The sequence below is a fragment of the Hypanus sabinus genome, unplaced genomic scaffold, assembly GCF_030144855.1.
Source record: "Hypanus sabinus isolate sHypSab1 unplaced genomic scaffold, sHypSab1.hap1 scaffold_198, whole genome shotgun sequence".
Taxonomy (NCBI): Eukaryota; Metazoa; Chordata; class Chondrichthyes; order Myliobatiformes; family Dasyatidae; genus Hypanus; species Hypanus sabinus.
Window position 1 is genome coordinate 210001 of NW_026780078.1, and position 13997 is coordinate 223997.

The 13997-nt window shown below is 55.4% G+C and overlaps 1 protein-coding gene across 1 annotated transcript in view; it reads right to left on the minus strand.

Annotated features, from left to right (window-relative positions):
* Window positions 1-13997, minus strand: part of LOC132387554 (palmitoyltransferase ZDHHC5-like) — a 79950-nt gene that overhangs the window by 29630 nt on the left and 36323 nt on the right. The window contains exons 3-4 of the mRNA XM_059959933.1: window positions 3650-3771; window positions 3393-3550 (exon numbers count right to left, since the gene is read on the minus strand). Of these exons, the coding sequence (XP_059815916.1) occupies window positions 3393-3550; window positions 3650-3771 (280 nt within the window). The remainder of the gene's footprint in view (window positions 1-3392; window positions 3551-3649; window positions 3772-13997) is intronic.

Below are 13997 nucleotides of genomic sequence, written 5' to 3' on the forward strand. Positions count from 1 at the left end.
TACTGAGGGTCCGTCTGTAAGGGAATCCTCTCTTTACCCTCCCTCCTACTGAGGGTCTGTCTGTAAGGGAACCCCCTCTTTACCATCACCCCACTGAGGGTCTGTCTGTAAGGGAACCCCCTCTTTACCCTCCCTCCTACTGAGGGTCTGTCTGTAAGGGAATCCCCTCTTTACCATCACCCCACTGAGGGTCTGTCTGTAAGGGAATCCCCTCTTTACCCTCCCTCCTACTGAGGGTCCGTCTGTAAGGGAATCCCCTCTTTACCATCACCCCACTGAGGGTCTGTCTGTAAGGGAATCCCCTCTTTACCATCAGCCTCCCACTGAGGGTCCGTCTGTAAGGGAATCCCCTCTTTACCCTCCCTCCTACTGAGGGTCTGTCTGTAAGGGAATCCCCTCTTTACCATCACCCCACTGAGGGTCTGTCTGTAAGGGAATCCCCTCTTTACCATCACCCCACTGAGGGTTCGTCTGTAAGGGAATCCCCTCTTTACCATCAGCCTCCTACTGAGGGTCTGTCTGTAAGGGAATCCCCTCTTTACCATCACCCCACTGAGGGTCTGTCTGTAAGGGAATCCCCTCTTTACCATCAGCCTCCCACTGAGGGTCCGTCTGTAAGGGAATCCCCTCTTTACCCTCCCTCCTACTGAGGGTCTGTCTGTAAGGGAATCCCCTCTTTACCATCACCCCACTGAGGGTCTGTCTGTAAGGGAATCCCCTCTTTACCATCACCCCACTGAGGGTCCGTCTGTAAGGGAATCCCCTCTTTACCATCAGCCTCCCACTGAGGGTCTGTCTGTAAGGGAATCCCCTCTTTACCATCACCCCACTGAGGGTCCGTCTGTAAGGGAATCCCCTCTTTACCATCACCCCACTGAGGGTCTGTCTGTAAGGGAATCCCCTCTTTACCCTCCCTCCTACTGAGGGTCTGTCTGTAAGGGAATCCCCTCTTTACCATCACCCTACTGAGGGTCTGTCTGTAAGGGAATCCCCTCTTTACCCTCCCTCCTACTGAGGGTCTGTCTGTAAGGGAATCCCCTCTTTACCATCACCCTACTGAGGGTCTGTCTGTAAGGGAATCCCCTCTTTACCATCACCCCACTGAGGGTCCGTCTGTAAGGGAATCCCCTCTTTACCCTCCCTCCTACTGAGGGTCTGTCTGTAAGGGAATCCCCTCTTTACCATCACCCCACTGAGGGTCCGTCTGTAAGGGAATCCCCTCTTTACCATCACCCCACTGAGGGTCCGTCTGTAAGGGAATCCCCTCTTTACCATCACCCCACTGAGGGTCCGTCTGTAAGGGAATCCCCTCTTTACCCTCCCTCCTACTGAGGGTCTGTCTGTAAGGGAATCCCCTCTTTACCATCACCCCACTGAGGGTCGGTCTGTAAGGGAATCCCCTCTTTACCATCACCCCACTGAGGGTCGGTCTGTAAGGGAATCCCCTCTTTACCATCACCCCACTGAGGGTCCGTCTGTAAGGGAATCCCCTCTTTACCATCACCCCACTGAGGGTCTGTCTGTAAGGGAATCCCCTCTTTACCATCACCCCACTGAGGGTCCGTCTGTAAGGGAATCCCCTCTTTACCATCACCCCACTGAGGGTCTGTCTGTAAGGGAATCCCCTCTTTACCATCACCCCACTGAGGGTCCGTCTGTAAGGGAATCCCCTCTTTACCATCACCCCACTGAGGGTCCGTCTGTAAGGGAATCCCCTCTTTACCATCACCCCACTGAGGGTCCGTCTGTAAGGGAATCCCCTCTTTACCATCACCCCACTGAGGGTCTGTCTGTAAGGGAATCCCCTCTTTACCATCACCCTACTGAGGGTCCGTCTGTAAGGGAATCCCCTCTTTACCATCACCCCACTGAGGGTCGGTCTGTAAGGGAATCCCCTCTTTACCATCACCCTACTGAGGGTCTGTCTGTAAGGGAATCCCCTCTTTACCATCACCCCACTGAGGGTCCGTCTGTAAGGGAATCCCCTCTTTACCATCACCCCACTGAGGGTCCGTCTGTAAGGGAATCCCCTCTTTACCATCACCCCACTGAGGGTCCGTCTGTAAGGGAATCCCCTCTTTACCATCACCCCACTGAGGGTCTGTCTGTAAGGGAATCCCCTCTTTACCATCACCCCACTGAGGGTCCGTCTGTAAGGGAATCCCCTCTTTACCATCACCCCACTGAGGGTCTGTCTGTAAGGGAATCCCCTCTTTACCATCACCCCACTGAGGGTCTGTCTGTAAGGGAATCCCCTCTTTACCATCACCCCACTGAGGGTCCGTCTGTAAGGGAATCCCCTCTTTACCATCACCCCACTGAGGGTCCGTCTGTAAGGGAATCCCCTCTTTACCATCACCCTACTGAGGGTCCGTCTGTAAGGGAATCCCCTCTTTACCATCACCCCACTGAGGGTCCGTCTGTAAGGGAATCCCCTCTTTACCATCACCCCACTGAGGGTCCGTCTGTAAGGGAATCCCCTCTTTACCATCACCCCACTGAGGGTCGGTCTGTAAGGGAATCCCCTCTTTACCATCACCCCACTGAGGGTCCGTCTGTAAGGGAATCCCCTCTTTACCATCACCCCACTGAGGGTCCGTCTGTAAGGGAATCCCCTCTTTACCATCACCCCACTGAGGGTCGGTCTGTAAGGGAATCCCCTCTTTACCATCACCCCACTGAGGGTCCGTCTGTAAGGGAATCCCCTCTTTACCATCACCCCACTGAGGGTCTGTCTGTAAGGGAATCCCCTCTTTACCATCACCCCACTGAGGGTCCGTCTGTAAGGGAATCCCCTCTTTACCATCACCCCACTGAGGGTCTGTCTGTAAGGGAACCCCCTCTTTACCCTCCCTCCCACTGAGGGTCTGTCTGTAAGGGAATCCCCTCTTTACCATCACCCCACTGAGGGTCTGTCTGTAAGGGAATCCCCTCTTTACCATCACCCCACTGAGGGTCCGTCTGTAAGGGAATCCCCTCTTTACCATCACCCCACTGAGGGTCCGTCTGTAAGGGAATCCCCTCTTTACCATCACCCCACTGAGGGTCCGTCTGTAAGGGAATCCCCTCTTTACCATCACCCCACTGAGGGTCTGTCTGTAAGGGAATCCCCTCTTTACCATCACCCCACTGAGGGTCCGTCTGTAAGGGAATCCCCTCTTTACCATCACCCCACTGAGGGTCTGTCTGTAAGGGAACCCCCTCTTTACCATCACCCTACTGAGGGTCTGTCTGTAAGGGAATCCCCTCTTTACCATCACCCCACTGAGGGTCTGTCTGTAAGGGAACCCCCTCTTTACCCTCCCTCCCACTGTGGTTTCATCGGTAAGGGACCCACCCTCCCGGTGAGGGTCCAGACACAGGAGACTGCTCCCTGATGGCATGGGTCTTACCTCCACACAGTTGTCACAGACGCTGCAGTGTGAACAGCGAGGGGGCCGGTAGAAACGGCAGGTGGAGCACCACTTCATGCGAACCTGGATGCCCTTGATCTCCACGTTCTTGTAGAGAGGGGCCCGGAAATCGTCGTCCTTGTCCTCGTCCTCGTCGGCTGCAGCCGGGGAGGGGGATAGCGGACAGAGCAACCATGTTAGAAAGATCGCAGCTGGACAGCGAAGGAGAGAGTGAGGGGGAGGGCACACAGACTTACCGCGGGGAAAGATGCCGGGGTCCATGAACGTGGCCATACTGAAGTTTGCCAAGACGAAGAGGAAGATGATCACGTTGTAGACTGGGATGGCTGGGGAGAAGGTCTGGCTGAGCCACGGGCACCTGAGGTGGCGAAGGGAGGAGAGAGAGGGGCAGTGAGGTGATGATCAGGAGGCATAAACCAGTAAGAGTCAATGATTACAGCCACAAGCCCCCACTCTGACCTCTGGCACCTGCCACAGGGGTCGCTGCCCCTCCAAACTTAAATACAGAGTGAAGCACTCAAAACTACCAAAGCCACCCGTACAACCCAGAGTGACTCAAATTAAAGTCTCTTCCACACAAGTAGAGAACCACACACTGTAAACTTGGCACAAAGTGGGGGTGGGTGGTGGGGGTGATGTAGAGGGAGCTCCACACCCGGGAGCGCTCGGTGTCCAGAATGGGGATAAAGTGGGGGAGGACACACTGTGGGGGTGATGTAGAGTGAGCTCCACACCGTGTCTGACCCGTGTCCCGGGAGCGCTCGGTGTCCACACTGGGGATAAAGTGGGGGAGGACACACTGTGGGGGTGATGTAGAGGGAGCTCCACACCGTGTCTGACCCGTGTCCCGGGAGCGCTCGGTGCCCACACTGGGGATAAAGTGGGGGACACACTGTGGGGGTGATGTAGAGGGAGATCCACACCGTGTCTGACCCGTGTCCCGGGACCGCTCGGTGTCCACACTGGGGATAAAGTGGGGGGACACACTGTGGGGGTGATGTAGAGTGAGCTCCACACCGTGTCTGACCCGTGTCCCGGGAGCGCTCGGTGCCCACACTGGGGATAAAGTGGGGGACACACTGTGGGGGTGATGTAGAGGGAGCTCCACACCATGTCTGACCCGTGTCCCGGGAGCGCTCGGTGCCCACACTGGGGATAAAGTGGGGGACACACTGTGGGGGTGATGTAGAGGGAGCTCCACACCGTGTCTGACCCGTGTCCCGGGAGCACTCGGTGCCCACACTGGGGATAAAGTGGGGGACACACTGTGGGGGTGATGTAGAGGGAGCTCCACACCGTGTCTGACCCGTGTCCCGGGAGCACTCGGTGCCCACACTGGGGATAAAGTGGGGGACACACTGTGGGGGTGATGTAGAGGGAGCTCCACACCGTGTCTGACCCATGTCCCGGGAGCGCTCGGTGCCCACACTGGGGATAAAGTGGGGGACACACTGTGGGGGTGATGTAGAGGGAGCTCCACACCGTGTCTGACCCGTGTACCGGGAGCACTCGGTGCCCACACTGGGGATAAAGTGGGGGACACACTGTGGGGGTGATGTAGAGGGAGCTCCACACCGTGTCTGACCCGTGTCCCGGGAGCGCTCGGTGTCCACACTGGGGATAAAGTGGGGGGACACACTGTGGGGGTGATGTAGAGGGAGCTCCACACCGTGTCTGACCCTGGAGCGCTCGGTGTCCACTCTGGGGATAAAGTGGGGGGACACACTGTGGGGGTGATGTAGAGGGAGCTCCACACCGTGTCTGACCCATGTCCCGGGAGCGCTCGGTGTCCACACTGGGGATAAAGTTGGGGGACACTGTGGGGGTGATGTAGAGGGAGTTCCACACCGTGTCTGACCCGTGTCCCGGGAGCGCTCGGTGTCCACACTGGGGATAAAGTGGGGGGACACACTGTGGGTGATGTAGAGGGAGCTCCACACCGTGTCTGACCCGTGTCCCGGGAGCACTCGGTGCCCACACTGGGAATAAAGTGGGGGGACACACTGTGGGGGTGATGTAGAGGGAGCTCCACACCGTGTCTGACCCATGTCCCGGGAGCGCTCGGTGCCCACACTGGGGATAAAGTGGGGGACACACTGTGGGGGTGATGTAGAGGGAGCTCCACACCGTGTCTGACCCGTGTCCCGGGAGCGCTCGGTGTCCACACTGGGGATAAAGTGGGGGGACACACTGTGGGGGTGATGTAGAGGGAGCTCCACACCGTGTCTGACCCTGGAGCGCTCGGTGTCCACTCTGGGGATAAAGTGGGGGGACACACTGTGGGGGTGATGTAGAGGGAGCTCCACACCGTGTCTGACCCATGTCCCGGGAGCGCTCGGTGTCCACACTGGGGATAAAGTTGGGGGACACTGTGGGGGTGATGTAGAGGGAGTTCCACACCGTGTCTGACCCGTGTCCCGGGAGCGCTCGGTGTCCACACTGGGGATAAAGTGGGGGGACACACTGTGGGGGTGATGTAGAGAGAGCTCCACACCGTGTCTGACCCGTGTCCCGGGAGCGCTCGGTGTCCATACTGGGGATAAAGTGGGGGGACACACTGTGGGTGATGTAGAGGGAGCTCCACACCGTGTCTGACCCGTGTCCCGGGAGCACTCGGTGCCCACACTGGGAATAAAGTGGGGGGACACACTGTGGGGGTGATGTAGAGGGAGCTCCACACAGTGTCTGTCCTGTGTCCCGGGAGCGCTCGGTGTCCACACTGGGGATAAAGTGGGGGGACACACTGCGGGGGTGATGTAGAGGGAGCTCCACACCGTGTCTGACCTGTGTCCCGGGAGCGTTCGGTGCCCACACTGGGGATAAAGTGGGGGGACACACTGTGGGGGTGATGTAGAGGGAGCTCCACACCGTGTCTGACCCGTGTCCCGGGAGCGCTCGGTGTCCACACTGGGGATAAAGTGGGGGGGACACACTGTGGGGGTGATGTAGAGGGAGCTCCACACCGTGTCTGACCCGTGTCCCGGGAGCGTTCGGTGCCCACACTGGGGATAAAGTGGGGGGACACACTGTGGGGGTGATGTAGAGGGAGCTCCACACCGTGTCTGACCCGTGTCCCGGGAGCACTCGGTGCCCACACTGGGAATAAAGTGGGGGGACACACTGTGGGGGTGATGTAGAGGGAGCTCCACACAGTGTCTGTCCCGTGTCCCGGGAGCGCTCGGTGTCCACACTGGGGATAAAGTGGGGGGACACACTGCGGGGGTGATGTACAGGTAGCTCCACACCGTGTCTGACCCGTGTCCCGGGAGCGCTCCGTGCCCACACTGGGGATAAAGTGGGGGGACACACTGTGGGGGTGATGTAGAGGGAGCTCCACACCGTGTCTGACCCGTGTCCCGGGTGCGCTCGGTGTCCACACTGGGGATAAAGTGGGGGGACACACTGTGGGGGTGATGTAGAGGGAGCTCCACACCGTGTCTGACCCGTGTCCCGGGAGCGTTCGGTGCCCACACTGGGGATAAAGTGGGGGGACACACTGTGGGGGTGATGTAGAGGGAGCTCCACACCGTGTCTGACCCGTGTCCCGGGAGCGCTCGGTGTCCACATTGGGGATAAAGTGGGGGGGGGGCACACTGTGGGGGTGATGTAGAGGGAGCTCCACACCGTGTCTGACCCCTGTCCCGGGAGCGTTCGGTGCCCACACTGGGGATAAAGTGGGGGGACACACTGTGGGGGTGATGTAGAGGGAGCTCCACACCGTGTCTGACCCGTGTCCCGGGAGCGCTCGGTGTCCACATTGGGGATAAAGTGGGGGGGGGGCACACTGTGGGGGTGACCTTGGAAAACATGGATCAGCATCTGAAGTTGATAAGACTTTGCAGCAGGATTGGGCAATTTGGCCCATCAAATCTGCTTCTGCATTTCACCATGGCTGATTCATTTCCCCTCAACCTCAATCTCCTGCCTCCTCCCCGTATCTCTTCATGCCCTTTCTAATCACCCTCTGCCTTAAATATACCCATTGACTTGGCAAAGAATTGTACAGATTTAACACCACGTGGCTCATGAGATTCTTCATCTTTTTCTTAAAAGGATGCCCATCTATGCTGAAGCCAAGTCCTCCGGTCTTAGGCTCTCCCGGAGAAGGAGACATTCTCTCCACATCAACTCTATCAAGTCCTTTCACAATTCGATAGGTTTCAGTGAGCTCCCCCTTATTCCCCTGAATTCTAGTGAATGCAGGCCCAGAGCCATCAAACGCTCCCCCCATGACAAATCACTGAAACCCGGAATCACTTTCATCAACTTTTTCTGAACCCTCTCCAGTTTCAGTAAATCCTTTCTGGATAAGGAGCTCATAACTGCTCCCAGTGCTTTATACAGCCTCAACATTACATCCTTGCTTTTATATTCTAGTCCTGGTAAAATGAATGCCAACACCACATTTGCCTCGCTCACCACAGACTAACCATTACAGAATTCTGCACCAGGGTTCCCAAATCCCTTTGCAACTCAGAGTGTTGAAACTCCTCTCCATTTAGAAAATAGTCTCCCACCAAAGTGCCTGACCCCCGTGCACTCACCGACAATATTTCATCTGCCACTTCTGTGCCCATTCTCCTAACCCAAGTCCTTCTGCGGTCTCCCTGTCCCCTCAACACTACCTGCCCCTCCACCTATCTTCATAATGTCCGCAAACTTTGCAACAAAGCCATCAATTTCATCTTCCAAATCACTGACATATAACGTAAAAAGAATCGGTGCCAACTCAGAGCACGAATCACTGGCAGCCAGCCAGAAAAGGCTCCCTTTATTCGCACTCGGCCTCTTGCCAATCAGCCAGCGTCTCTCCTGTAGTACCATGGGCACGCAGTTTGTTAAGCAGCCCCATGTGTGGCACCTTGTCAAAAGTCCTCTGAAAATCCAAGTACACAATTCTCCTTTTTTCTATCCTGCTTGTTATTTCTTCAAAGAACTCCAACAGATTCGTCAGGCAATGTTTTCTGTTGGAACCATGCTGACTGCAGCCTATTTTATCATATGTTTCCAAGTACCCCGATACCACATCCTTAATAATCGACTCCAACATCTTCCCAACCACTGAGGTCAGATTAATTGCCCTTTAGTTTCCTTTCTTCTGCCTCTCTCCCTTCTTGAAGCGTGAAGTGACCTTAGAAATCTTCCAGTCCTCTGGAACCATGCTACAATCAAATGATTCTGGAAAGATCGTTACTAATGCCTCCACTATCTCTTCAGCCATCTTTTTAAGAACTTTGGGGTGCAGTCCACCGGGTGAGGTGACTTCAGATCTCCCTGTTTTCTTCCTAGTCATGGCAACTTCACACACTTCTGACCGCTGACACTCTGGAACCTTCCGGCGTACACCTAGTGCCTTCCACAGTGAACTTACTCAGTTCCTCCGCCAATTCCTTATCCCCATTACTACCTGTCCGTGGTCCCGTAACTTCTCTCCACTCTCTCTTTTACACTTTATATACTGCAGACACTCTTTAATATTGTTGGCTAGCTTACCAAATTTTTCTCCTAATGACTTTTTTAGTTGTCCCCTCCAATCAATTCTGGCCAACCCCTCTCTCCTACCTCTGCAATTCCCTTTACTCCACTGCGGTAGTGATAAATCTGACTTTACCTTCTGCTTCTACCTTAAACTCTAATCAATTCCGGTTCCCTGTACAACATCCAGCCCAGATTAGCTGATCTCCGACTGCTCTCGGCATTCTAGAAATTTCCCCTCTTGGGAACCAGCATCAACTTGATTTTCCCAAACTGCAGCACATCTACACCCCGCCCCCCCCCCCCGCGTGACTTTTGTAAAGTTGCCATTTCCGATCTCCCGTTGTAATTTGTGAACCGGATCCTTACTGCAGTTTGAAGATCCGTATGTAACTCCCATCGGGGGCTTTTACCCTGCAATTCCTTAGCCCTGTCCGCAATGATACACCACCTTCGCACCTCTTTCTAATGACCTGATGTAATCTTCTCTCAGCCGCGATTCAGTGATGCCTACGACATCAGACATGCCAATCCGAAACCACGCTACGAGATCCTCTGCCTTATTCCGCGTACTACGCACGTTCAAATAGAACAGCTTCAACCTTTTCGATTTTGCCCGCCTTTTACGTTGCAACTCGTCCAGCTGACGGCAACATCAGCCTCTCCTTGCTTGGAGTTTCACGACACAGTGCCTCTTGTTTGTAAACCAGCTACCTCGTTCTCATCACTACCACCCCCTTTGCAAACTAGTTTAAACCCTCTTGAACAACTCCAGCAAACCTGCCCACAAGGACGTTGCTCGGGTGTATCCCGTCTCTCTTATAAAGATCATACCTTCCCCAGAAGAGATCCCAGTGACCCATAAATCTGAACCCCCTCCCTCTGCACCGGTTCCTCAGCTATGCTTTCACCCGCCAAATCACCCCGTTCGTAGCCTCACTGGCGTGTGGCACAGGCAACAATCCGGAGATTACTACCCTGGGGGTCCTGTTTCTCAGCTTTCTACCTGGAATCTCCCTTCAGATCTCGTCACCTTTACAGCACAGTGCATTGGCTAAGAACATGCGTTAAAAATGTCAGACAAAGCAAAGGTGGGGGGTGTTGAAAGCCAAACAGGAAACCACTCAGTCATAAGAATGTTGCTTGGTCACGGCAGGACTGATAGAAAGACAAGAGAGAGAGGGAGGAAGGAGAGATGGGGGAGGGGAGGAGCGAGCGAGACCGAGGTAGTGAGGGAGGCAGAGGAAAGGTGGTGGAACAATACACTTGACAGGAAGAGAGGAAGAAGTCCACAAGGAAAGCATTACTGATGGACTGAGCACAAATTAATCTCTTCCCGTCTGTTACCCTCCTCCCCCTGCTGTGCCCTCCCCACCTCCGTCAACCCTTCCTTCCGTGCACCCTTGTTGATCTCCGTCACTCCCTCTCTCGCCAACACCGTCTCTGTGACTACCTCTGCCCTCCACTTCCCATCTCTGTAATGCCCCCCTCCACTATGCTCCTCACCGTCTCCGCCACCTGCCTCACCTCCCCTCCCCATGTCCGAGAGGCCCTCTATGCTACCACTTGCCTTCTCATCTCCGGCGTCCCTCCCTTCTCTTACAAGCCTCCCCGTTGTGACCCCCTCCCTCTCCGATGCACTCCATAACTGTTCTGCCTTCGTCTAATACCCTCCTTGACTCGTGCCCCATCCCCACCAGCTCTTCTCTGACACCTTCTCACTCTTCCACATCTCTATCACCCCCTCCCTGCTCCGGCATCCTCTCCCTCACATGCGTTCCTCCCCAAATCTGTCAGCTGTGTCTCTGGCACCCCCACGTTCCTCCCCAGATCTGTCAGCACCCTCTCTCTCCCGCACCCACTGTGTCTCTGGCACCCCCACGTTCCTCCCCAAATCTGTCTGCACCCTCTCTCTCCCGCACCCACTGTGTCTGTGGCACCCCCACGTTCCTCCCCAGATCTGTCAGCACCCTCTCTCTCCCGCACCCACTGTGTCTCTGGCACCCCCACGTTCCTCCCCAGATCTGTCAGTACCCTCTCTCTCCCGCACCCACTGTGTCTCTGGCACCCCCACGTTCCTCCCCAGATCTGTCAGCACCCTATCTCTCCCGCACCCACTGTGTCTCTGGCACCCCCACGTTCCTCCCCAGATCTGTCAGCACCCTCTCTCTCCCGCACCCACTGTGTCTCTGGCACCCCCACGTTCCTCCCCAGATCTGTCAGCACCCTCTCTCTCCCGCACCCACTGTGTCTCTGGCACCCCCACGTTCCTCCCCAGATCTGTCAGCACCCTCTCTCTCCCGCACCCACTTGTGTCTCTGGCACCCCCACGTTCCTCCCCAGATCTGTCAGCACCCTCTCTCTCCCGCACCCACTGTGTCTCTGGCACCCCCACGTTCCTCCCCAGATCTGTCAACACCCTCTCTCTCCCGCACCCACTGTGTCTCTGGCACCCCCACGTTCCTCCCCAGATCTGTCAGCACCCTCTCTCTCCCGCACCCACTGTGTCTCTGGCACCCCCATGTTCCTCCCCAAATCTGTCTGCACCCTCTCTCTCCCGCACCCACTGTGTCTCTGGCACCCCCACGTTCCTCCCCAGATCTGTCAGCACCCTCTCTCTCCCGCACCCACTGTGTCTCTGGCACCCCCACGTTCCTCCCCAGATCTGTCAACACCCTCTCTCTCCCGCACCCACTGTGTCTCTGGCACCCCCATGTTCCTCCCCAAATCTGTCTGCACCCTCTCTCTCCCGCACCCACTGTGTCTCTGGCACCCCCATGTTCCTCTGCAAATCTTGTCGCTACACTCAAAAGGAGAAATGAGAGAGGATTCAGGAAAGGGCACAAAGCAGGAAAAACTGGTTTTTGCACCTCCATGAGGGTGGATACCAAGTTTCACTCTCACACCTCTCATTCACTGCAGATCTGTCTGCTGTAGCAGGCGGCAATTTGGCCCTCTAGTCCATGCTAGCTCACCCCACAGTAACATCTGACTGAGGCTGGAGGATTTGTCCTCTGTCAGTCAGTACCTGATACCACCGAGTTCCTCTCCAACCATCCACTCTTATCCATCAACTCCCCTTCATGCTTGCCCGACCACTCTCTCTCCCACCCCCTCGATTCCTCCCGTTACCCAGTTCCTCTCCAACCACCCTCCCCTGCACCCTGACTCTCTTTTGCCTGTGACATCTCTGTCTCCTCTCCCCCTCCATCCTATTGCACTGTTCCTCTCCAACTGCCCCTCTTACCCCTCGACTTTCCTTTGATTGGCCGGAACCACACTCTCGCTCACTCCTCCAATCCCATCAGTACCACCGAGTTCCTCTCCAAGCACCTTTCTCGTCTCTCCTGCAGCAACGACGCCAATCTCGACTCAATCCCATCTCCCTCTGCAATCACGCGTCGAATCTGCCCCCACCGCTACCCCCGGCAGTCCAGTCCAGGCTCCTACAAGCAAACAAACCTTCCTCCTCACATCTCTCTTCCCTTCTCTCCATTCAACGTCTGCACTGGGGGTGGGAGAAAGGATTTTGACTGACTGACCCAGGGTCTGGGGAATCAAGAACCAGAAGGCGTGGGCGTAAGGTAAGTGAACAGGAGTTTGAAATGCAAACTTTTGCATTCTTTCCACAAAGGGTGGTATGTATGTGGAACGAGGAAGTAGTTGAGGCAGGAACGTTTAGAATAGTCTCGGGCAGAGACACGGAAAGGAAAGGTTTATGGTATATGAGCCAAATGCGTGCAAATGGAACCAGTTTGGACGTGAATCTTGGCTGGCATGGACCAGTTGCCCAGAGGGTTGTGTCTCCCTGCTGAACACTGACTGTCGGTCATGGATGTTGCATCTCAGCTACGCAAGCCCGGTCAGTACGACACGATAGGGACAGCAAGCTGCTCCCCTCGCCACGCATCTGATGCGGCCAAAGGAACGGCGGAGACCAGCGGCGTGGCAGGAGTGCCAGTCAGCGTTGAACTCAAGCCTTGGGGACTCCAGCTCTGGATTTCACTCCTGAAGCCTTCCCCATGAGTGGGTATGGTTGCAAGGCAGCGGAGGTTTGAGTTCTTCTCTGAGATGAGCTGCCAACCACGGCTGACAAACCCTGTCTGCCCCAAGTGGGCACCCTTCATTGTTTTACAAGCCCGCCTCAGGTCTCCCCTCAGCCTCCAAATGACCCACGTTTAACCAACCTCTCCTTACAGCTTGCACCCTCTCGTACAGGCAACGTCCTCTCCAGCTCAATCACACCGTCCCTGTAGCGAGGCGCCCAGAACTCCCAGGGAAGTCTCACCGATTAATTAAGGACCCCCACCACCCAGGGCATGCCCTCTTCTCAGGAGGTACAGAAGCCTGAAGGCTTCAGAAACAGCTTCTGCCACCCGATTCCGAAATGGACATTGAACTCAAGAACACTACCTCATGCTTTTAAAAAATATTTCTGTTTTTGCAATATCCTCCACAATCATCCCTGTAGCAAAGAAATCAGTCGTAGACGGTCTGAATGATTAGCGTCCCGTCGCCATGACCCCCATAGTGATGAAATGTTTCGAACGGCTTGTCAAGCCTCAAATCACAGCCAGCCTCCCCTCACCGCTGGATCCTCTACAGTTTCCTTATCGTCCAAATCGCTCTACGGAGGACGCAATATCCACCACACTGCACACAGTTCTCTCTCACTTGGACAATAAAGACACTTATGCCAGAATCCTGTACATTGATTTCTGTTCAGCGTTCAATACCATCATCCCACAGAGACTCGTGGAGAAACTGTGGCTGCTTGGCCTTAACACTGCCATGTGTCGCTGGATTCTGGATTTCTTGACAGCGAGACCACAGTCAGTCCGTGTTGGCAGGGACATCTCTGACTCCATCACACTGAGCACTGGATCCCCACAAGGCTATGTGCTCAGCCCACCGCTGTTTACACTGCTAACACATGACTGCAGCCAGATTCAAGGGGAACCTGATCATTAAATTTGCTGATGATACCACAGTGGTGGGGCTCGTCAGCAAAAATGATGAAACAATGTACAGGGAGGAGGTTAAACACCTGGAGAGCTGGTGCAGTGACAACAACTTGATTCTTAATGTCACCTAAACCAAGGAGGCTGA